The sequence below is a fragment of the Scyliorhinus canicula genome, chromosome 15, assembly GCF_902713615.1.
Source record: "Scyliorhinus canicula chromosome 15, sScyCan1.1, whole genome shotgun sequence".
Classification (NCBI taxonomy): Eukaryota; Metazoa; Chordata; class Chondrichthyes; order Carcharhiniformes; family Scyliorhinidae; genus Scyliorhinus; species Scyliorhinus canicula.
The window spans coordinates 28,830,472-28,852,786 of NC_052160.1; the positions used below are offsets into that span (position 1 = coordinate 28,830,472).

The 22,315-nt window shown below is 49.4% G+C and overlaps 1 protein-coding gene across 1 annotated transcript in view; it reads right to left on the minus strand.

The window, feature by feature from the left end:
• The window catches only part of ift140 (intraflagellar transport 140 homolog (Chlamydomonas)), a 174,426-nt gene that overhangs the window by 104,799 nt on the left and 47,312 nt on the right, over positions 1-22,315 (minus strand). Inside the window, exons 16-18 of the mRNA XM_038820731.1 lie at positions 19,880-20,042; positions 10,313-10,444; positions 4,629-4,828 (exon numbers count right to left, since the gene is read on the minus strand). Of these exons, the coding sequence (XP_038676659.1) occupies positions 4,629-4,828; positions 10,313-10,444; positions 19,880-20,042 (495 nt within the window). The remainder of the gene's footprint in view (positions 1-4,628; positions 4,829-10,312; positions 10,445-19,879; positions 20,043-22,315) is intronic.

A 22,315-nucleotide genomic window follows, 5' to 3' on the forward strand; every position in this document is an offset into this window, starting at 1 on the left:
AAATGGAAGCACGACTATTTGGGGGGAGGGACATGACAGAGGCAGGAATGTTGGAGGTGGGTCAGGGAACAGAGTGAGTAGTGAAAGACTCTCCTGGTGCAAGAGACTCTCGAAGGAGGAGTCAGAGACTGTCCTAGGGCTGAGGCCATGTTGTTGGGGGCATATTGAACAGACTATCCGTGGCTGTGGCCACGAATGACAGGCGGAGGTTGGAAGGTGTTGGTCGCACTCAAAGATTAGGCGTAGCATCTTCGCTTTCACTTAATAATGCACAGTTGGAAAAACAAGCTGGGAAAAAACGATATGGGAGGGTCTTAACGTATGTGGGAGGAGTTCACAACTACTATTTTGGGTCGATTGAAGGGGCACCCCATTAATTATCTGCTCAAGACGTGGAGAACAAGGGCCAGCTGAGTACTTGTCCATTTAAGGAATATTGCTCCTTTACTAGTGGTGCACATTCATGCGAGAATCTATTAAGTTTTGGGGCTACATTTGAGTTGGATTGATTGGCATCTGTTCCTGATAGAGGCATGTAAAAAGGAAAGGAGGATCAAACAATCAAAGGCAATGGCTTTGGACAGAAGCTACATGCACACTACAAACAAGGCCCAGGTTAGTGTCTAGGCTAATGGAGACAAGCTGACAACAATAGCCTGACTGCAGGTTATAGCATAAGGGAGTATTCACCCTGATCAAGACCCTGTGTATCCAAGTTGGAGAGGGATGCTCAGTCAACTGTGGACCCTCCAGGATGCACTTTATCTGCAAGGGGTGGCCCAGAGATGTCATGTCTAGACGGAGGGCAGGTCAAGGGCTTTACACAGGCTTCCTGGCTTGGAGATGGAGGGATAGCATTCAAAAAGAGGGTGAAATTATATCTCAAACCTATTCATCCAAAGATAAAAGGAGTGGGGAACGCAGATTGCAGGGAACACTGCTTTCTTGATAACTTTGATACAGGTGAGGAGAAAAGGGACCCTGCTGTTTGGCATAGCTCAAGGAAAGACCACCACCCTGAGGAACAAGAGCTAGTGGGGCCGCAAGAAGACAAAGATGCTGATGAGGAGGGCCCAAATCCAAAAAGATAATTGGTATCTATAGGGGATACAGCTGACACATGGGGATGAGTGAAAGACAGTGTCGCAGATGCCTTCACTTATCTAAAGATGTGGTAGCTTACATTTCTCACATTCTCCATTGGAACTCATGTCACATGAATTAGAAGGCCATCCAATGCCGGTTGCCGTTAAGGTTTCCATTGCATTTGCTAGTGGATCCTTCCAGGGCTTCACTGGGGATCACTGCGAAATCTCACAATCAATGACACATAATGACCAGTGCCCTTTTCAATAAAGCTCATCATTACGTGCAGTTCAGCATAGATGATGCAAGCCAGGCTACCAGAGCTATCGGATTCGCTGTGATTGCAGGCTTTCTATAAGTGCAGGGTGCCATCAACTACACACGTGGCCTTGAGAGCTCCCTGGCAGCAGCCCGTGAGATTCATTATTAGAAAAGGATTTCACTCTCGAAGCATCCAGCTGCATTCACAGAAAGAAGATCATGCATGATTGTGCGAGGTACTCGGGGAGTTTGCACAATCCTTACACCATGAGTCACTCATAGGTGTCACAGATCCTCGAGGGCCGTCGGCACATAGAGTAATAAGGTGTAAAGACAAGACTAATTGTTGTGATGTTCATTCATCACCCACAGAGTGCACCTGAGGAGAGATACTATGCTGCCCATTCAGCCACGTGGTCCTTAACAGAGCAGGCTACTTGCCTCTTTAAGATGTGTTTCAGATGTTTTATCAATCAAATACTCACCACAGAGGATGTCCTGTATCGTTGTTGTTTGCTGCGCCCTGCACATCCTAGTACTGCAAAGGATGATTTACCAAATGCTAACAGGGAGGAGCTACACATCTCCTCAGAGGAGGAGGACATTGAAGTGGATGTGTTTAAAAAGAAGGCATGGGGCCCCGATACGGGGGAACCATCGGTTTGTCCCAGGGAGCATTGATGGCAGATTTCTGGGCTGGCACAGGGCAGGGGTTAGGAGGTTGAGGGACCTGTTTGTGGAGGGGAGGTTCGCGAGCTTGGGGGAGTTAGAGGGGAAGTTTGGGCTCCCCCGGGGAACATGTTTCGGTACATGCAGGTTAGGGCGTTTGCCAGGCGGCAGATGGAGGGGTTCCCCTTGTTGCCCCCACGTGGGGTAGGGGACAGGGTGCTCTCGGGGGTGTGGGTTGGAGGAGGGAGGATTTCGGACATATACCGGGTAATGCAGGAGGTAGACGAGGCCTCGGTGGAGGAACTGAAGGGTAAATGGGAAGAGGAGCTGGATGAGGAGATTGAGGAGGGGACGTGGGCGGATGCCCTGGAGAGAGTGAATTCCTCCTCTTCCTGTGCGAGGCTTAGCCTCATACAGTTCAAGGTGCTGCATAGGGCCCACATGACTGGATCGAGGATGAGTAGATTTTTCGGGTGCGAGGACAGGTGGAGCATTGCAAGGTTATCCATGGGCTTGCGGTAAAGCTTCGCTACTCCAGCTTCCACCCTAAACACATTAAAGAAGCCATCCCCTATGGACAAGACCTCCGTATACACAGGATCTGCTCAGACGAGGAGGAGCGTAACAGACATCTACAGACGCTGAAAGATGCCCTTGTACGAACGGGATATGGCGCTTGACTCATCGATCGACAGTTCCAACGCGCCACAGCAAAAAACCGCATCGACCTCCTCAGAAGACAAACACAGGACAAAACCGACAGAATACCCTTCGTCGTCCAGTACTTTCCCGGAGCGGAGAAACTACGTCATCTTCTTCGCAGCCTCCAACACGTCATCGATGAAGATGAACATCTTGCCAAGGTCATCCCCACACCCCCACTACTTACCTTCAAACAACCACGCAACCTCAAGCAAACCATTGTTTGCAGCAAACAACCCAGCCTTCAGAACAGCGACCACGACACCACACAACCCTGCCATGGCAATCTCTGCAAGACATGTCAGATCATCGATATGGATAGCACCATTACACGTGAGAACACCACCCACCAGGTACGCGGTACATACTCGTGCGACTCGGCCAACGTTGTCTACCTCATACGTTGCAGGAAAGGATGTCCCGAAGCGTGGTACATTGGCGAGACCATGCAGACGCTGCAACAACGAATGAACGGGCATCGCACGACATTCACCAGGCAGGAATGTTCCCTTCCAGTCGGAGAACACTTCAGCAGTCAAGGGCATTCAGCCTCTGAACTCCGGGTAAGCGTTCTCCAAGGCGGCCTTCAGGATGCGCGACAATGCAGAATCGCCGAGCAGAAACTTATAGCCAAGTTCCGCACACATGAGTACGGCCTCAACCGGGACCTGGGATTCATGTCGCATTACATTCATCCCCCACCATCTGGCTGGGCTTGCAAAATCCTGCCAACTGTCCTGGCTTGAGACAATTCACACCTCTTTAATCTGGGGTTACCCCTATCTCTGGATCTGTAAAGATTCAATTACCTGCAAATGCTCGCATTCTAAGCATTGTCTCGCATCTTTGAATTTGCCTATATATATGTTTCTGGAATATACCTCTTCATTCTCCTGAGGAAGGAGCAGTGCTCCGAAACCAGTGTTTGAAACAAACATGTTGGACTTTAACCTGGTGTTGTAAGACTTCTTGCTAAACATTACAGTCCAGCAAATCAAATATGGGGACATAAGATTTAGGGGCAGGAGTAGGCACCCTGTCTGCATGGGTCCTGCCCCCACAACCCAAAAGATGTGCAGGGTAGGTGGACTGGCCATGCAAAATTGCCCCTTAACTGGGAAAAAAAAAGGAGCAGGGGAGGCCATTCAGCCCTTCAAGTCTGTTCCACTATTCAATAAGATCAGGCCTGATCTGGCTGTGATCTAAATTCACTTTGTCACCTGCTGCCCTCATAACCCTGACTCCTCGTCTGTCAAAAATCTGTCTAATTCTGCCTTGAATAAATTCAAAACCGCCACTGCTTTCTGGGAAAAGCATTCCACATACTAACTACCCTTATTTCCATCTTAAACAGTAAACCTCTAATTCGTGAACTATGCCCCTTGGTTCTAGTCTCTCCCACAAGTGGAAGCATCCTCTCGGTATCCACCCCACCAAAATCCCTCAGGATCTGATATGTTTCAATAAGATCACCTTTCATTCTTCTAAATCCCAATGGGTATAGGCCCAACCTATTCAGCCTTTGTTCACAAGAGAAACCTTCCATCCCAGGAATGAGTCCAATGAACCTTCGTCAAACTGCTTCTCATGCAATTATATACTTTTGTAAATAACGAAAGCCAAACTTTATCCAGTTCTCCAGATTTGGTCTCACCAAGTTCTTGTACAGATACGGTAAAAGTTCCATCCTTTTATATTCCGTTCCCCTTGTAATAAATACCAACATTCTATTTGCCTTTCTTGTTATACCTGCATATATTTTGTGATTCAAATACCAGGACACCCAGATTCTCTGTATCACTGTGCTCTACAATCACTCTCCTATTATAGTATACCAATAATCTTGCAATGTGCCATCCAAAAGTCATAAAACAGTTCACAGATTATTTTAGAAAAAGAAATGGCCTCACCTCTTGATGAGTTTAATTGATTTAAAAGCCTCGTCCATGTCCCCTATAGTTAAATAAAAGCTGAAATTCAGCATAGCATCACGTGTTGTCTTGTCACAATCTTCCAGCCCAACAAAATCTCGCAGGGGCCTCTTTGCTACCATCTGTGCAATGGAAGAAGAGCCTGGCATTGGCTCAGAGTCATTCTTGGTCTCTCCTGACTAGAATTAAACAAATAAATTCATTGAAGAGATTAGTGAGGGCAAACAAAAAACTCTGCTTTATTTTCTCATTTCCCTTCCTTTCTCTCCTGAGGGCGCTGACTTTTGCTGGGTGCAGTTCCACAGAGCCCAGCATTGTGCAAGTTTATCCAAAGCCAGTGCCAGCTGACTGATCAACAATTGGCACGCATCTAAATACAGTCCGGGCATTGAACCCCCACTTTCCTATGTTGTATAGCTCAGCATCATGTCTGATGTATTGATATCTCAGTTTGCAGGGTCAAAACCCACACTTCAGTGACTTTCAGCAGATCTTTTAAAAATGGGGAAACTAGAATGAAGGCTGGGAATACATATATGGCGCAGAGATAAGCCATTCAGCCCAACCATCATATGCTGATCAAGCAACAGGCAACAGAAATGTTAGGTTGCTTTTTTTGTACAATCTCCTTCACTGTTCAATATGCATAGCAGAATGCACAGTGCCATTTAAGGAGGATTACTTTCCAAGCCGTTGCCTTGGAATAAAAATTACACACTTAGGGATAGGACCAATAGTGAAGTCTCAAGAGAGCAGCAAAACAAGCTGCTTTCACATTTTAATCAGAGATCAACTCGGTTAAGATTGTTCTGGTCCACAATGCCTGATTCACTGGAAACTCCAAAGAGCCAACATTAGTAAATCAATTCCTTTCATCGGTTGGAAACTGTACCAAGGTGGAAAGCATAATATCGATGTGGACGGTTCCGACTTGATATCACGATCACTTGACATCACTTAAATTTGCATTCCCTTTTTGGCTAGGACTGCTCTTAGTTTGAAAGTTATATTTCAGTCCAAGTCCACATTTCATTCAACAAAATGGAACAATAAATCAGTTTCAATTCTTAGTCTATGATGCAGGGTAAAATCAACAGGAAAATGAGTAACCCATGTTTAAGTTGGATGTGTTAGTATGTCATGAGATGTCAAAATCTCCCAGGGCGGAACGACTAGGAAGGAGCCGATGGGGGCCGGGGGGGAAGAGGGGAGGCGCTATCGCCATGGGGAACGGGTCGAGCGGGGTGTGCTGGCCTGGGGCAAACATCTGCCAAGCTATGGCTAGTCGGCGGGGGAGGGGGGGGCGGGTTGCCCTCTGATCCGGCTGATTACTTGGAACGTGAGGGGGCTGAACGGGCCGGTTAAGAGAACCAGAGTGTTCTCCCATTTAAGGGGGTTGAAGGCGGACGTGGCTATGCTCCAGGAGACCCACCTGAAGGTGGCGGACCAGGTCCGTCTGAGGAAGGGGTGGGGGGGGGCAGGTTTATCATTCAGGATTGGATGCGAAGAACCGGGGGGTGGCGATTCTAGTGGGGAAGAGGGTGGCGTTTGAGGCGGATGAGGTGGTGTCGGACAAGGAGGGCAGATACATCATGGTGAGGGGTAGGCTGCAGGGAGAGAAGGTGGTGCTGGTGAACGTATATGCCCCGAATTGGGATGATGCTGGCTTCATGAGGCGATTGTTGGGCCGCATCCCGGACCTGGAGGCAGGGGGCCTGATCATGGGGGGAGATTTTAACACAGTGCTGGATCCCACACTGGACCGGTCCAGTTCAAGGATGGGTAGGAGACCGGCGGCGGCCAAAGTGCTGAGGGGATACATGGACCAGATGGGAGGGGTGGATCCCTGGAGGTTTGGGAGACTGAGAGCGCGGGAGTATTCCTTTTTCTCTCACGTCCATAGGGTTTATTCCTGGATAGACTTTTTTGTCCTGAACAGGGGATTGATCCCGAGGGTGCAGGATGCCGAGTATTCGGCCATAGCGATTTCGGACCATGCCCCGCACTGGGTTGACCTGGAGATGGGGGAGGCACGGGACCAGCACCCGCTCTGGCGCCTGGATGTGGGGATGCTGGCGGAGGAGGAGGTGTGTAAGAGGGTTCGGAGAAACATTGAGGGGTATCTGGATACCAACGATACGGGGGAGGTCCAGGTGGGGATGGTCTGGGAGGCTCTGAAAGCAGTGATCTGGGGGGAGCTGATCTCCATCCGGGCCCACAGGGAAAGGAGGGAGAGGAAGGAGAGGGAGAGACTGGTGGGAGAGCTTCTGGAGGTGGACAGGAGATATGCGGAGGCACCGGAGGAAGGGTTGCTGGGAGAACGGCGCAGGTTGCAGGCCAATTTTGACTTGTTGACCACCAGAAAGGCGGAGACACAGTGGAGGAGGGCGCAGGGCGCGGTATATGAGTATGGAGAGAAGGCGAGCAGGATGTTGGCGCATCAGCTCCGTAGGCGAGATGCGGCTAGGGAAATTGGGGGAGTGAAGGATGGGGGTGGAAATGTAGTGCAGAAGGGGACAGAAGTAAACGGGGTCTTTAGGGACTTTTACGAGGGATTGTACCGGTCGGAACCTCCGAGGGGGAGAGAGGGGATGGAGAGCTTCATGAACAGGCTGTTTCCCAAGGGTTCAAGAGAGGCTGGTAGAGGGGCTGGGGGCGCCGATAGAGTTGGAGGAGCTAGTCAGGGGGATCGGGCAAATGCAGTCAGGTAAGGCCCCGGGGCCGGACGGGTTCCCGGCAGAATTTTACAAAACATATGTGGACCTGGTGGGTCCCCTGCTGGTGCGAACTTTCAATGAGGCGTGGGAGGGGGGGGCTTTGCCCCCGACGATGTCGCGGGCACTGATCTCTTTGATCCTAAAACAGGATAAGTGCAGTGCGGATCATATAGGCCTATCTCGCTCCTTAACGTAGACGCTAAATTGCTGGCGAAGATCCTGGCTACCAGGATAGAGGATTGTGTGCCAGAGGTAATTCATGAAGATCAGACAGGATTTGTCAAGGGGCGGCAGCTCAACACGAATGTGCGGAGACTGCTCAATGTTATCATGATGCCGGCAGTGGAGGGGGAGGCGGAGATAGTGGTGGCACTGGACGCAGAGAAAGCGTTTGATAGAGTTGAGTGGGGGTACCTGTGGGAGGTGCTGGAGAGGTTTGGATTTGGGGACGGATTCATCAAATGGGTGAGGCTGCTTTACGCGGCGCCGATGGCGAGTGTAGTCACAAATGGAAGGAGATCGGAGTATTTTAGGCTTTATCGTGGGACCAGGCAGGGGTGTCCCCTGTCCCCCCTGCTCTTTGCACTGGCGATTGAACCGCTGGCCATGGCGTTGAGGGAGTCAGGGAAGTGGAGGGGTCTGGTGCGGGGTGGGGAGGAGCACCGGGTATCGCTGTATGCGGACGACCTGCTGTTATATGTGGCGGACCCAGAGGGGGGAATGCCGGGGGTGATGGAGCTGTTAGCGGAATTTGGGGGCTTCTAGGGCTATAAGCTGAACTTAGGAAAGAGCGAGGTATTTGTAGTGCACCCGGGAGATCAGGAGGAGGGAATTGGGAGGCTCCCCTTCAGGAGGGCAGTGAAGAGTTTCAGGTACCTGGGGGTGCAGGTGGCCAGGAGTTGGGGGGCTCTGCATAAGCTTAACTTCACCAGAATAGTGGAACAGATGGAGGAGGAATTTAAAAGGTGGGACATGGTGCCGCTATCGCTGGCGGGCAGAGTGCAATCCGTCAAAATGACGGTTCTCCCGAGGTTCTTGTTCCTCTTCCAGTGCTTGCCCATCTTTATCCCTAGGGCCTTTTTTAAAAGGGTGACCAGCAGCATCATGGGATTTGTTTGGGCGCATGGCACCCCGAGGGTGAAGAGGGTCTTCTTGGAGCGGAGTAGAGAGGGGGGGGGGGCTGGCGTTGCCCAACTTCTCGGGGTACTACTGGGCGGCCAACGTGTCGATGGTGCGTAAGTGGGTGATGGAGGGGGAGGGGGCAGCATGGAAACGGATGGAGAGCGTCCTGTGGGGATACAAGCCTGGGGGCCCTGGTAACGGCGCCGTGGCCACTCCCTCCCACGAGGTATACCACGAGTCCGGTGGTGGCGGCTACCCTCAAGATTTGGGGGCAGTGGAGGCGACATAGGGGAGAAGTGGGGGGCTCGATGGAGGCTCCGTTAGGGGGGAACCATAGGTTCGTCCCGGGGAACATGGATGGGGGATTTCGGGGATGGTATAGAGCGGGCATTAGACAGCTGAGGGACCTGTTTATCGACGGAAGGTTTGCGAGCCTGGGGGAGTTGGAGGAGAAATTTAGGCTCCCGCCGGGAAACATGTTTAGATATCTGCAGGTAAAGGCATTTGCTAGACGGCAGGTGGAGGGATTCCCTGCGCTCCCCGCGAGGGGGGTGTGTGACAGGGTGCTCTCGGGGGTCTGGGTCGGGGAGGGGAAGATATCCGATATCTACAAGCTTATGCAGGAGGTGGAAGAGGCGTCAGTAGAGGAGCTGAAAACGAAGTGGGAGGGGGAACTGGGGGAACAGATCGAAGACGGGACATGGGCTGATGCCCTGGAGAGGGTAAATTCTTCCTCCTCGTGTGCGCGGCTTAGCCTCATCCAATTCAAGGTACTGCATAGGGCCCACATGACTGGGACGAGGATGAGTAGGTTCTTTGGGGGTGAAGATAGGTGTGTCAGGTGCTCGGGGAGTCCAGCAAACCATGCCCATATGTTCTGGGCATGCCCGGCATTGGAGGAGTTCTGGAAGGGGGTGGCGAGGACGGTGTCAAGGGTGGTGGGATCCAGAGTCAAGCCAGGATGGGGACTCGCGATCTTTGGGGTTGGGGTAGAGCCGGGAGTGCAGGAGGCGAAAGAGGCCAGTGTGCTGGCCTTTGCGTCCCTAGTAGCCCGGCGAAGGATTTTGCTACAGTGGAAGGACGCGAGGCCCCCAAGCGTGGAGACCTGGATCAATGACATGGCGGGCTTCATTAAGCTTGAGAAGGTTAAATTCGCCCTGAGAGGATCGGTGCAAGGGTTCTTTAAACGGTGGCAACCTTTCCTCGACTTTCTGGCTCAACGATAGGGTACTGGGACAGTAGCAGCAGCAACCCGGGGGGGCTGGGGGGGGGGGGGGGGGGGGGGGGGGCGTTGATTATGTTTGCTTATTTTGTTTAAATTTGATTTATTTAATCTTAATTTATGGTTAAGTTCTCTTGTTGGGGGGGGGTGGGGGGAGTGTGATACATGTGATGTTATGGTATGGGGGGAATTGTGGGTGTTATGGGGCTATTAGTTGCATATTACTGCTTGTTGCTATACTTGTTATATTATTATATTTTCTGTAAAAAATTCCAATAAAAATTATTTAAAAAAAAAAAATCTCCCAGGGCAGCTACAGCATGGGTTAAGTACAGAGTAATACTTCTAAACTGTCCCATCAAGCAATCTCAGGGCAGGTACAGCGCTGTTATAAAGAGAGAAAGGAAGCAAAATTTTACTCTCTCAATTATAACTTTGGGCTAAATTGTTACTATTTAGTTGTATAGATCAGCAAACTGTAAATAGCCATTCCACACATCACGGTATTTTTATAGCACAGTTCCTAATAAAAAATTTTAAATCTTTTTCTGACATTGAATGGTCAAATGCAGATTTTGTTAGTACTCCACCATTCTCTGTACCTTCTTGGAGAAATAATAATAGGGAACCTCCAGCCCCATCAAGGCCTCATGGGTCACTGCCTTGGGGAAACTGTCCTGCAACAGGAGGCCATGTTCCTGTGTGATGAAGAATGATACCACCACAGCATTCACCTGTTTTAATGGGAGGGTACAAAGGAAAACAAGTTAGAACAACGCAGGAACCACAGGAAGGTTCCACTCTGAGGACTGAGAATGGATCAACTCCATATAATGGAGTCACTAAGAATGCTGTTCCCTATAGGCGCACACCAATATGCTAGTGGGGAATAGTATTAGACCACAATGAAACAATGCAGCACGAGATTCCCCCCCCCCCCCCCCCCCCAAAGTCACAGATTTCCCCCCCCCGCACCCACCCCCGCCACTCTCTCTCATTCCTCGGAGGTAACCAAGCAATATATTCCTCGGAAGTAACCGAGCAATATCTGTATGAAGCCGGTATGGAGGAGCTAAGACTCCAGTAGCAAAGAGGAACAGCATCCATGGAAGACCCAGCGGCAGGGGATACTCAGGAGCCGGAGGCCACACCGGACCTGGAGGCAGCCAGTCGTATACCGTATCCGGCAATGAGCGCTCATCACAGCTCAGGTACCCTTCCATTTCCAGAGCATGACTGACCACGGCCTATACCCTCACCACGTCAGTGTCGCTTTTGACCGACTGTCAGGGCCTCCCCTCCCTTCGTGGGTTTCCTCAGGGTGCTATGGTTTCCTCCCACAAGTCGAGAAAGACGTGCTGTTAGGTGAATTGGACTTTCTGAATTCTCCCTCGGTGTACCTGAACAGGCACTGGAATGTGGCGACTGGGCTTTTCGTAGTAACTTCACTGCACTGTTCATGCAAGCCTACTTGTGACAATAAAGATTATTATTATTTGCCCACACTGTGTCATTATTTGGGCCGAGGGGAGTTTCTCCCAGGTCTAGCCCACACTTAGAAATTTTTCAGCGATGGGGAGCTGAACTTGGTGGCGAGACAGGCTCCTCAGAGATAGGGCCACCATTTGGAAAGAGTGCCCCGATTTCTAAGTGAGCTTGAGAGTCCCCCAAACCCGCACCCATAGGCAATGTCACAATGCCCACACATGGGCATTACTCCACACACCCACAAATGAGGACACCCTGCTATGAGATCAATGACGGCTCCCTCTTTTTCAGGCCTCCTCACCCCTGCATTTCACCACCCCCCTTTCAGGACTTCCACCCTTCACCCCCTTAACATTTAGGAGGCCCCTTCATACCCACCCTTCACACCCCTACCTTCATATCCCCTCACCTCCACTTTCATGAGCATGGACCCTCAGGCCCCAGCCTTTGGCAGTGCCACCCTGGCACTGAAAATGTGCCCTGGTGAGACAGAACCAGGGTACCACCCTGCCCTGTCCTTGGCCATCTAGGGGTCTTCAACGTACTGTGAGACCCCCTCCCCCAACCAGGTGTGTTGCATGGACCAGTGCTAAATGCCATCATTTTTTTACAAATGTATTTTATTCCAAACTTATTCAAACAGGTTACAAACTTGAACAATCCGAGGAACATGCTCCTCATCACACAATTATACAGTTTGTACAAATGTTTCCACATTTTCACCCCCCTCCATCCCTCCCACGACAAACAGGTTCCACCTTGCCTCAAAGCCTTCCGCTGAAGTTCATATTTAACCTTTTCCAGATGGAGAAAGTCATACAAGTCACCTAGCCAGACTGCCACCCCGGTCACGTTGCTGACCGCCACTCCAATAAGATACTTCGCCGGGCAACCAGAGAGGTGAAAGCCACAACATCGGCCTTCCTCCCGTCCCATCAGCTCCGGCTTCTTGGATATCCTGAATATCGCCACCATAGGGTCCAGCCCGACCTCTTGCCCCACAATCTTTATTAGTGCCGTGAACACACCTGCCCAATATCTCTCCAACTTCTCACAGCCCCAGAACATATGTAGTAGTTTGTTGCTCCCTGCCCTAACTTCTCGCACCTTGAATTCTATCAGGCTCAACTTCGCACATGAGGAATTCGCGTTTACCCTACATAGCGCCTCGCTCCACACTCCCCAATTTATCTCCCCTCCCAGCTCCCCCTCCTCCTTAATCTTCACCACCTGCTCACTCCCCTGTTCTCCCAGCCATCCATATATGTCTCCGATCCTGCCCTCCCCTCCCACATCCGGGAGCAGCAGTCGTTATAACAAGGCATACTTCGGTAGCTTGGGGAACTCTTTCCAGACCCTCCGCGCAAAGTCCCTTATCTGTAAGTATCTAAACTTGCTTCCTGTCGGGAGCTCCACCCTCTCCCTCAGTTCCACTATACTAGCAAACCTCTCTTCCAGGTATAGATCCCTCTGTAGCCATCTGGGATGGCCACTTCCAGAATACAAAATGGACGCTCACAATGAATGTAGGGAACTCTGGACAATGTTAGGAAAGCAAGCAGCAAGTATTGACTTTGAACTAACTAACTGGTGTATTGGCTCTTTGATCAGTATTCGGGTTTGAAACTTGTGGCGGTATCGAGAGATATCTGGCGATTCTAAATGTAAACATAATTAGGATTAAGGAAGGCGACCATATTGACCGCCATATTTATAACCAAATAAATATAGCAACATTTACTGGCGACTCTGATGGGACTCGACCTAGAAGTGGCCTATTCACTCCGAGAGAACCCAAATTTGAATTAGAATCCAATTGGAAAAGAAAAACCACAAGCGTAAGATCAATACTGATCAAACCATCAAAATTCGGAAGTGTGTTATTTGCATGCGCACTGACAGGGATAAAAGCTAAACCTACGAGAATTTGTTGCGTAAAACTGTCGGGAGTTTTGTAGCCTGGAAATTGGCGTAAGCCGTACCCGTGTTTACATCACCACTTTACCACCCCCTGTTCCAAACTTAGTAGAGACCCCAGAGATAGCAAGAAAAATGGCAATGAAGGCAATGGAACGTCTTATGAACCCCCAGGAATTCGAGGTTGCAGCGACCAGTAGAGTAGGACAGTGTCCCGTATGGGAAGAGAAAATCAGAAAATACCTCAAAGGGAAAGGATGGCCCCTTTGGAGCTAATTCTGCGCGAATGATGAAACAGGTCCTGGAAGTATAGGGCATTCTTGTTGGGAGAACCTGACAGAGATTCATAAGAAGAGCTTAAGGAAAGCTCGCAAGCCGATGGCAATCGTGTCCTGCTTGGCACAATTGCGAGGCACAGAGGAGGTCGTGAGGACGCTCCGCAGAGAGACTGAAGAGAGAGATAAGAATAGTGAAGGAGACGTGAGGGAGTATGAGAAAGAAAACAGGGAACTGAGAGAGCAGTTAGCGGCGAGGGACAAGGAGATGGAGGATGTCAAACGGGCACACCAATCTTGTCTCCCCCATTTGAGCAGCTTTCAGTATCAATATATGGCCTACCAAGACACGCAACGTGCGGTCTTGATAAGACATGAAACAGAACAAGAAGTTGAGCAGTTACAAAAACAGTGTAACGATTTAAAAGCAGCCCTACGAGCACTCTACACTTCCACGATGGAACAAAGGCAGAGCTCGGTAGATCATGCAAAGTGCCGGAAGCAAATTGCAGAACTGCAATCTCTGCTTTCTGTTCAGAATGGGTTCCAGAGCATGTGTGGACCCCAATTAGACCAAGAAAATGGCCCCGATTGGCAGGAGTTAAACAAGACTGCCCAAAGATATGTACATGGCACATGTACACAGGACAAACCCCAGAAACGAAAAGCACCCCAACCCCCGACTGCACAGGCAGAACACACCCCTATGAACCCTGTAACCACACAGCGCAGGGCCACAGCAGAAGGAAACCCAGATTTCCTGTACACAACCCCATTAACCATCACTCAATTACGGGACGCGTGCGATAAGATTACACCGTTCCTACCCACATCGGACCCCCACCAGTTCTTTACAAGAGTAAAACAGCAGGTGACCATGTACGGCCTGGATGAAAAAGAGCAAGCGAAGCTCACAGTTTTAAGCCTCGACCCTTCAGTCGTGGTAGCCCTTCCCCACCCACAAAATGTAGGAGGAGGCACACTCCAAGAAATGCATGCAGCGATCCTAGACTCGATCCGCTACAACAAAGGAGACCCCATAGAAGGCCTAAACAAATGTAGGCAAAAGAAGACAGAGCACCCCACAGTGTTTGCTGGACGCTTGTGGATACATTTTACTATGGTGTTTGGAGAGTTAGCCCGCGCCCATTTGTCCCCAGATAATATGGCCAAATGGACCCGCATCCTAGTCTCTCATGCGACAGAGGCAGGACAGAGAGCTTGTGCAAATTACAACCCCTCAGACGAGGCCCACAACGAGAAATGGGTTTCGAAGAGATTGTTCCGCGTTTGGGAACAGTCCATGCAGGGAAAATCAGCTCAAAGTAAAGCAGAGGAAGAACAGGCAGATGCTAACATGCATCCAGTTAGGACGCACCAGAACCCTGCATGGGTAAGTGAGGGAAGAAACAGCCCACAGCAGTTTAAATCCCAAGAATGTTACAATTGCGGACAATTAGGACATTACGCACGAGAATGTCAAGCGCCCCCAAAACAGCAACGGAATCAGCCCACCAATGCCCCCTGAACCAGCATCGTCACCAACAGCCTGACCCCCCCACCCAGGGAACCATACCCAAGGGAGCAATGAAGCAGAAAGCCTGCTCCACCTTATGTGCCCCAGGAGTCATGTTACAACTGTGGGCAGTCAGGACACTTCGCCCGAGATTGCAGGAGACCCCCACCACCAGCTAAACTAGCCCCCGTATATGAGAGGACACCACCCACAGCAGCTGCAAGGTCCCAGCTGCCCCATGCAAACTGTGAGCGCTTACCCACCACTTCTCATGGCAGGGACACCTCAGCAATGCCACTTCATTTTTGCTTCTCTCCTCCTTCCTCTCTTCTTCGGTCACACTACACTGACTCCATATATGCTAGTTACACCCCAAGCTAAATGTGATTTATGGTGCCTTTTTTCTGATGGAACCGGCACGAATTTTGTTATGTTAGTTTGTTGTTTTAAATGTTTGTTACTGTCAATGTTGTTTGTTCACTTCAAGTTTTCATGGCCCCACGCCACCACTCTTTTAACGCCCACTGGCAGTTAAAGGAACAAGTTTGTCCGCAGACAAACTGAGCATAACTGCTCTTCTGCTTTGAAGGTAGAAGTTAGCAAATGCAACCCCCATGACGACCACAAATTCTTACCGTTCTTGCCGGTCACTCAGGCAGTAGAGTAACGGCACTGGTCCCCGCCCTGCCTGAGGACCCCCTGGTCAGCTACGCCCGGGTAGAGCACATACGGCACTGGTCACCGTCCTACCCGGGGATTCCACCCATCCTTACCCGCCGCGGCCCATACGCACCCCATTTTGGCACTTTTAGTTCAAAACTTCTGTTTGTTTATGGCGACCCTTAGGTTGCTTCCAAATGCTATTTACATCCTCAAACACTGGGATGGTACATTGCACAGGCTGCGAGACGTCTCGTACTGTGTCAGTTTTTTTTCCGGCTGTCTTGTCCCAAATATTTGGTTTTTTTAAAAATGAGGGAGTCACAGATGGTGACCAATTATAACGGGTAATTGGCAATAAAAGGACAGACAGACATACGCAATCTTAAACAAGATAATAACAGAAATTATGCTCGTGTCCATAGAACTCCGGAACCACAGAAGCCTCAAGAAGACGAAACAAGAAAAGATGAAGGCAGCCATCATGCTCTACAGTTGGATTTTAGCAAGATCCCTACAGTTGTGCGCGGATGCGACCCCCCTGACCCCTACCCCACAGGCCGTGAATATTTCCTACCCCTACCATACATCGTACCCTGAGATAGTAACCGGTACACCGACCTGGTGTGACAAGTTCATAACTTGGTATTCCCTGTCCTACGTTGTAGAAGCACTATTAGTACTTGCGATACTCTGCAGTGTCGTTCAGACCCTAAGACTCAGAAAATGGCCAAGGAAAGCCTCCCGCACTCCGGTATACACATTCAGATCCCCAATTTTCGGACTTCAACAAACCCCCCAACCCCTTTAAGTGAATTAAAGTGCATCAGTTTTTTGTGTGTTTGTTCGTTCTAATAGAAGAAATGTAAAACTCTGTGCTTGACTGCCAAGCCAGAGAGACCCGTGTTGCTGCTATTGTACAGTTTAAAAGAATTTTAAATGTTGTAAATTCTTTTGATTGATTAAGGGTAGTTTAGATAAGGACAGTTAGGGGTTCCAGTTTTTAAAATTTTGTAATGCATGCCTGAATGCCATAGCGCCCCATAGAATTTGATAATAATGTGTGTACAAGGGCAGCACGGTGGCGCAGTGGGTTAGCCCTGCTGCCTCATGGCGCCGAGGTCCCAGGTTCGATCCCGGCTCTGGGTCACTGTCCGTGTGGAGTTTGCACATTCTCCCCGTGTTTGCGTGGGTTTCACCCCCACAACCCAAAGATGTGCAGGGTAGGTGGATTGACCACGCTAAATTGCCCCTTAATTGGAAAAAATGAATTGGGTACTCTAAATTTATAAAAAAAAAAAAAATAATGTGTGTACATAAAGTAATTTAGGTAAAAGTTTCAATCCATAGGACAGAGTAGTGGAGTGCCTGTCCTTGCTTATGGGTGCCCGACTTAGGAGGAGAACGAAGATGCAGTAATTTGATCCTTCACGCTTCGCGTTGAGGATCACAAGGAGAGTAAATGTTGCTATATTTATTTGGTTATAAATATGGCGGTCAATATGGTCACCTTCCTTAATCCTAATTTTGTTTACACTTAGAATCGCCAGGTATCTCTCGATACCGCCACAAGGTTCAAACCCGAATACTGATCAAAGAACCAATACACCAGTTAGTTAGTTCAAAGTCAATACTATTTATTTACACACACAGTAATATCTACTCATGCACAAAATACTACAAACTAAACTATCTCTAACGCTAACTTCGGATGCCCCCTCAGTCAGAGGAACAATAGCCGTTGTTCGGATCGGAGGTCGTTGGGTTCGAAGTGGTACAGGAGAACAGCTAAGGTCGTCCGTCTGATGGTGAGCGTTGACCTTGGACTTACTTGCTTCTGGTGCAGCTGGTGGACGTGTCTCTCCGCTTCGAGAGCCGAGTACAAGAGAGCGATTCTCTCGCGGGGGTTTCTTCTTATACCTGAAGGGGCTTCGCGCGCTTTTGGGCGGGCCTTGAACTTGGCCCCACTTAATTGGGCCGCATCTTGATCTTGACCAATAAAGGGGTGGGTGCCCTGATGGCTGGGCGTATCCTAGGTGGCTGTTGGCCTTGCTTTGTTTATGCTTTCGGTTTGGGGAACTGGCGCCGGGATGTCTGGAGCTGTGTCGGTTGCTTGAGTGTCTTTCCTTTGTTCCCGGAGATGGGCCATCAATATGTTAATTGACCTATAGTTTCAGTCTTGTCTGGGAGCTGCCTTCTCCAATATATGCATGCAGGCTCTGTGCCTGCTTGCTTTCCTAACATTGTCCATAGTTCCCTACATTCATTGCGAGCATCCATTTTGTATTCTGGGAAGTGGCCATCCCAGATGGCTACACCTCATCCTCATCAGCCCCAGTTCTCTCCACTTCCTGTACATACTGTCTATACAACCCCCCCCCCCCAACCACGAATCTGTGGTTTTCGCACAATGGCGTTAACATCAATATCCCTCTTTGTCCTAAAATGCCTCCTCAGCTGGTTCCACACCTTCACTATGAATTCCACTATTGAGTTCTCCATATATCTCCTTGGTGCCAACGGCAATGCAACCATCACCATAACCCTCAGGCTGGTTCCCCTACAGGATTCTCCCTCCATTCTAACCCATTCTGCTCCCTCTCCTTCCCACCCCTGCCTCACTTTCTCCACGTTCGCCACCCAATAATAATGTAACAAGTTTGGCAACACCAACCCCTCCTTCTGCCTTTGGAACAGGGCCCTCTTTATCCTTAGCACCTTCCCCGCTCACACAAACTCTCAAAATAATCGTATCTACCCCTGGTCAACCCTGCTATTCCCCCTCGGTCCTGGCCTCTCCACCCTGCCAGCCATGCCAGCGGCAGGACCGGAAATCCCACAGTCGCACCTTTGGGAACATGACCTATATCAACTCTCTCCCTCAGCAGCCACTGTGCCTATTTCCCGATTTTTAAAACCACAAGTGAACATCGCCATCGGTAACTCCTCTGGCGGAAGCGGAACATCACAGGAGCCCTGGAGACTACCGGGATGGGCCCGTTAATGATATGCCAATGTACATGCGTCATAGAATGCATTCACACTGCTGTCAAGGCACCAGAACATGGCTTTCCGTCGGACTCCCGGCGCCGGCCTCAACTTTCAGCTGACCTGCGATTCTACGCCCAATCGTATTTCCCGATTCCAGCGCTGGCCGATGGAGAATACCTCCCCTGGTTCCAACTGAATCTAAATGCTTCTACCCTTCAGTGTGGGCCTCTGGTTGCTAAGCAACAGCTTAGATTTTTTACCTCTTTAATTGTTGTATGTGATAAACCTTTAATTATAATGCAGACAAAGTTTAAAATGACCAAAACCCAGACATGTAGGCACCTTTGATTAACATGGGCTAACTGAAGTTTTAACCTTGACTCAGCACAAAACTGCAGAAACACAAATTAAGCTTAAACCTAAACCTTATTGGGTGGCATGGTGGCAGTGGTTAACATTGTTGCCTACTGGGCAGCACGGTGGCACAGTGGTTAGCATTGCTGCCTAGGGCGCTGAGGACTTGGGTTCGAACCCCGTGTGGAGTCACTGTCCGTGTGGAGTTTGCACATTCTCCCCGTGTCTGTGTGGGTTTCACCCCCACAACCCAAAGGTGTGCAGGGTGGGCGGATTGGCCATGCTAAATTGCCCCTTAATTGGAAAAAATAATTGGGTACTCTAAATTTATTTAAAAAAACATTGTTGCCTACGGCGCTGAGGACCCAGGTTCGAACACGGCCCTGGAGTTTGCATATTCTCCGTGTCTGCGTGGGTCTCACCCCCACAACCCAAAAATGCGCAGGGTGGGTGGATAGGCCACACCAGATTACCCCTTAATTGGAAAAAAATAATTGGGTACTCTAAATAAATGTTTTAAAAATTAAACCTTATTTCTATTACCCACAGTACAAATATAAATTATTTAAACCAGCTCCATTTCCTAACATTTCCCTTCTAACCCCTGAAAAAGGGGTTTCCAAAATCCATCACCATCAGTCCAGGATAGAAATTCAGAAGAAACAAAGATTTCTCTTAGCTTGAATTTGCTGTGTGTAAATCCTCCCCTTCCAACTCCCTGAAAAAGTTTTCAAAATCCATCACGATCAGTCCAGGATAGAAATTCATAATATTCTCTCCTCCTGCTGACAGGAGCAACGATAACGATGAATGAGCCTGGTGGCACATTGCAATGGCGGTCACATGCACCCTGCTGCACATAGCTGCCTATAAAGGTTAACCTGGGCCTACCATCAGCAAACAACTTCAGATGCACAATACTGGCAGCAAATGCAGCCTTGAATTTAACCTTCTGACAGAATACCCACCTGGTACTCTGAATAATTGGCTTCGGTGTTTGCAGGCAACTTTGACTGCTTTGGGGTTGAAACCGCCAGAAGAGCCTCGCACACAAAAAGTCTGGGTTCGTTCTGGTCCCAGAAATGGTTGCTTGGATATCGTCCCAGCAGTTCGTTCATCTCTGGACGCTCCCTGAAGGGTTATGCACAAAACAAAGACTTGTGAAAAGGCAGGAGCATTTTTGTCTATGCTAGATTAGTTATCTGATTATTTTTTGCTGCAATTAATACACACAGTTGAACAGGGAGGAAAACAGTCATCCTTACCCAGTTTGGCCCGTCTATCACTCCAGTTCCATGTTGAGGCCAAATAGAGGTGCTGTCATAAGATAACCAAGTCTGAGAACTGAACATTCAAGGGTATTTGACATTTTGGCAGGCCAGGAAGCTAAGAAAACGTGGTGGAATAGCATTTTTAGGCAAGGATGGCATCGGTACAAAAATGAGAGATGACCTTTCTTTTAAAGATCAGGGCCGGGATTCTCCGAGCCTGCGCAGAGTCGGAGAATCGCTGGTGACGTGGGGAATTCCCGCCATGCAACTCCGACGCCGGGGCGCCATTCTTCGGCGACCGGAGAATCGGCGGCAATCGCGCCCGCGTGGTCGACACGGCGCTGGTCAGTCGACCGGCCGAAATCCCGCCGGTGTGGTTCCAACCTGGTACCACTTGGCGGGAGCTCGGACCCGCGGCCACGGTGGCCAACCTGGTTGGGGAGGGGTCGGTGCGATTAGATTTCTGGGGGACCTTCTGGGCTTCCAGGTCCACGATCGGGGGCTACTGATCGGTGGGCGCCCGCGATCTGGAGAGGGCTACCTCCTTCCGCGCGGGCCTGCTGTAGGGCTCCGCCATGTTGTGGGTGCTGGCGCGGAAACGGCCGTCACGCGCATGCGTGCACCCGTGCCAGCACTGCAGGGTCACGTATCGGTGCCGGAGTTGCGTGGAGCATTCCGGCGTCGTGCTGGCCCCCTGAGGACCGCTGAATCGCTGGGCCAGGAGGCCCGTTGACGCCAGCGTGCACCACCCCGGTGTTTACGCCAGCGTCAACACTTGGCCGGGATTTCGGAGAACCCTGGCCCAGGGCGTGGAATCAGTTTGGGCGAGATATGTAATAGCAAATGTAAGAAGTCACTTGTGGAACTAGCTTATAGGTCCCCTAACTGTACTACACTATAGGACAGGGTATGCAGGAAGAAATAAGACGGCTTATAAGAAAGGTACAGCAATAACCATGGGTGATTTTAATCTGTATGTAAATTGAGGAATCATATTGGTAAAGATAGCCCAGAAGATGAGCTCATAGAGTGCTTTCAGGACAATTTCTTAGAGCAGAACGATTTAGACCCAGCTAGAAAGCAGGTTATTCTAGACCTGGTAATGTACAATGAGATGGGATAATTACTAACCTCATAGAAAAGGAGCCTCTAGGTAGCAGTGATCATGACACGATTGAATTTCGCATTAGGTCTGACAGAGAGAAGAGTCAGTCTAAAACAAGTGTTTTAAGCCTAAGGACAGGCAATAACAAGCATTTGAAGATAGCTGTCTAAAGCGAACAGGGAAATTATGCTAAGGGGTAGTAGGTCAGTAGAAATTCAGGGCAGATATTTCAGGAGAAACTTCATAACACTCAGTGATAAAGACTCAAGGAGAAGGATGCACATCTGTGGCCAATTAAGGAAGTTCAGGGTAGCAGCAAATTTAAGGAAAAAGTACAATTTTGCAAGGATTAGTGGTAGGACAGATGATTGGACAAATTTAAAAACCAGCAAAGAATGACAAAAAATTATGGAGAAATTAGCATACGAGAGAAAGCTTGTTAGAAATATAAAAACAGATAGTAAATGTCCCCTAGAAGTATTTAGTCATGTCCCTGTATATTATGAACTTTCCAGTCTAGTTTTAAAAATTGCAAACACACAGACTACTAAAATGGCTGCTGCAACTTGCATGGGCTTTGGCATTTTGAGCTTCAGACAATCCCAAGACTTTTTAAAAAAAATAACCATTTTATTGAGGTATTTATGGTTTTACAACAACAAAAAACAAAAAGAAATGTACATGACTTTGTAAACAGTGCAAAAGCCGTCTTCCTCCCTTCCAGGTCCCATATTTATTAACCCCCTACTCTAAGCTGAACTAACCACCACCCCTTCTGCTGTTAATTTTCCGCAAAGAAGTCAACGAACGGCTGCCACTTCCGGGCGAACCCTGACAGTGACCCTCTCAATGCGAACTTGATTTTCTCCAAAGAGAAAGCAGGCCATGTCGGATAGCCAGGTCTCCGACTTCGGGGGCTTAGAGTCCCTCCAAGCTAATAATATCTGTCTCTGGGCTACCTGGGAAGCAAAGGCCAGAATGTCTGCCTCTTTCTCCTCCTGGATTCCCGGATCTTCTGACACCCCGGA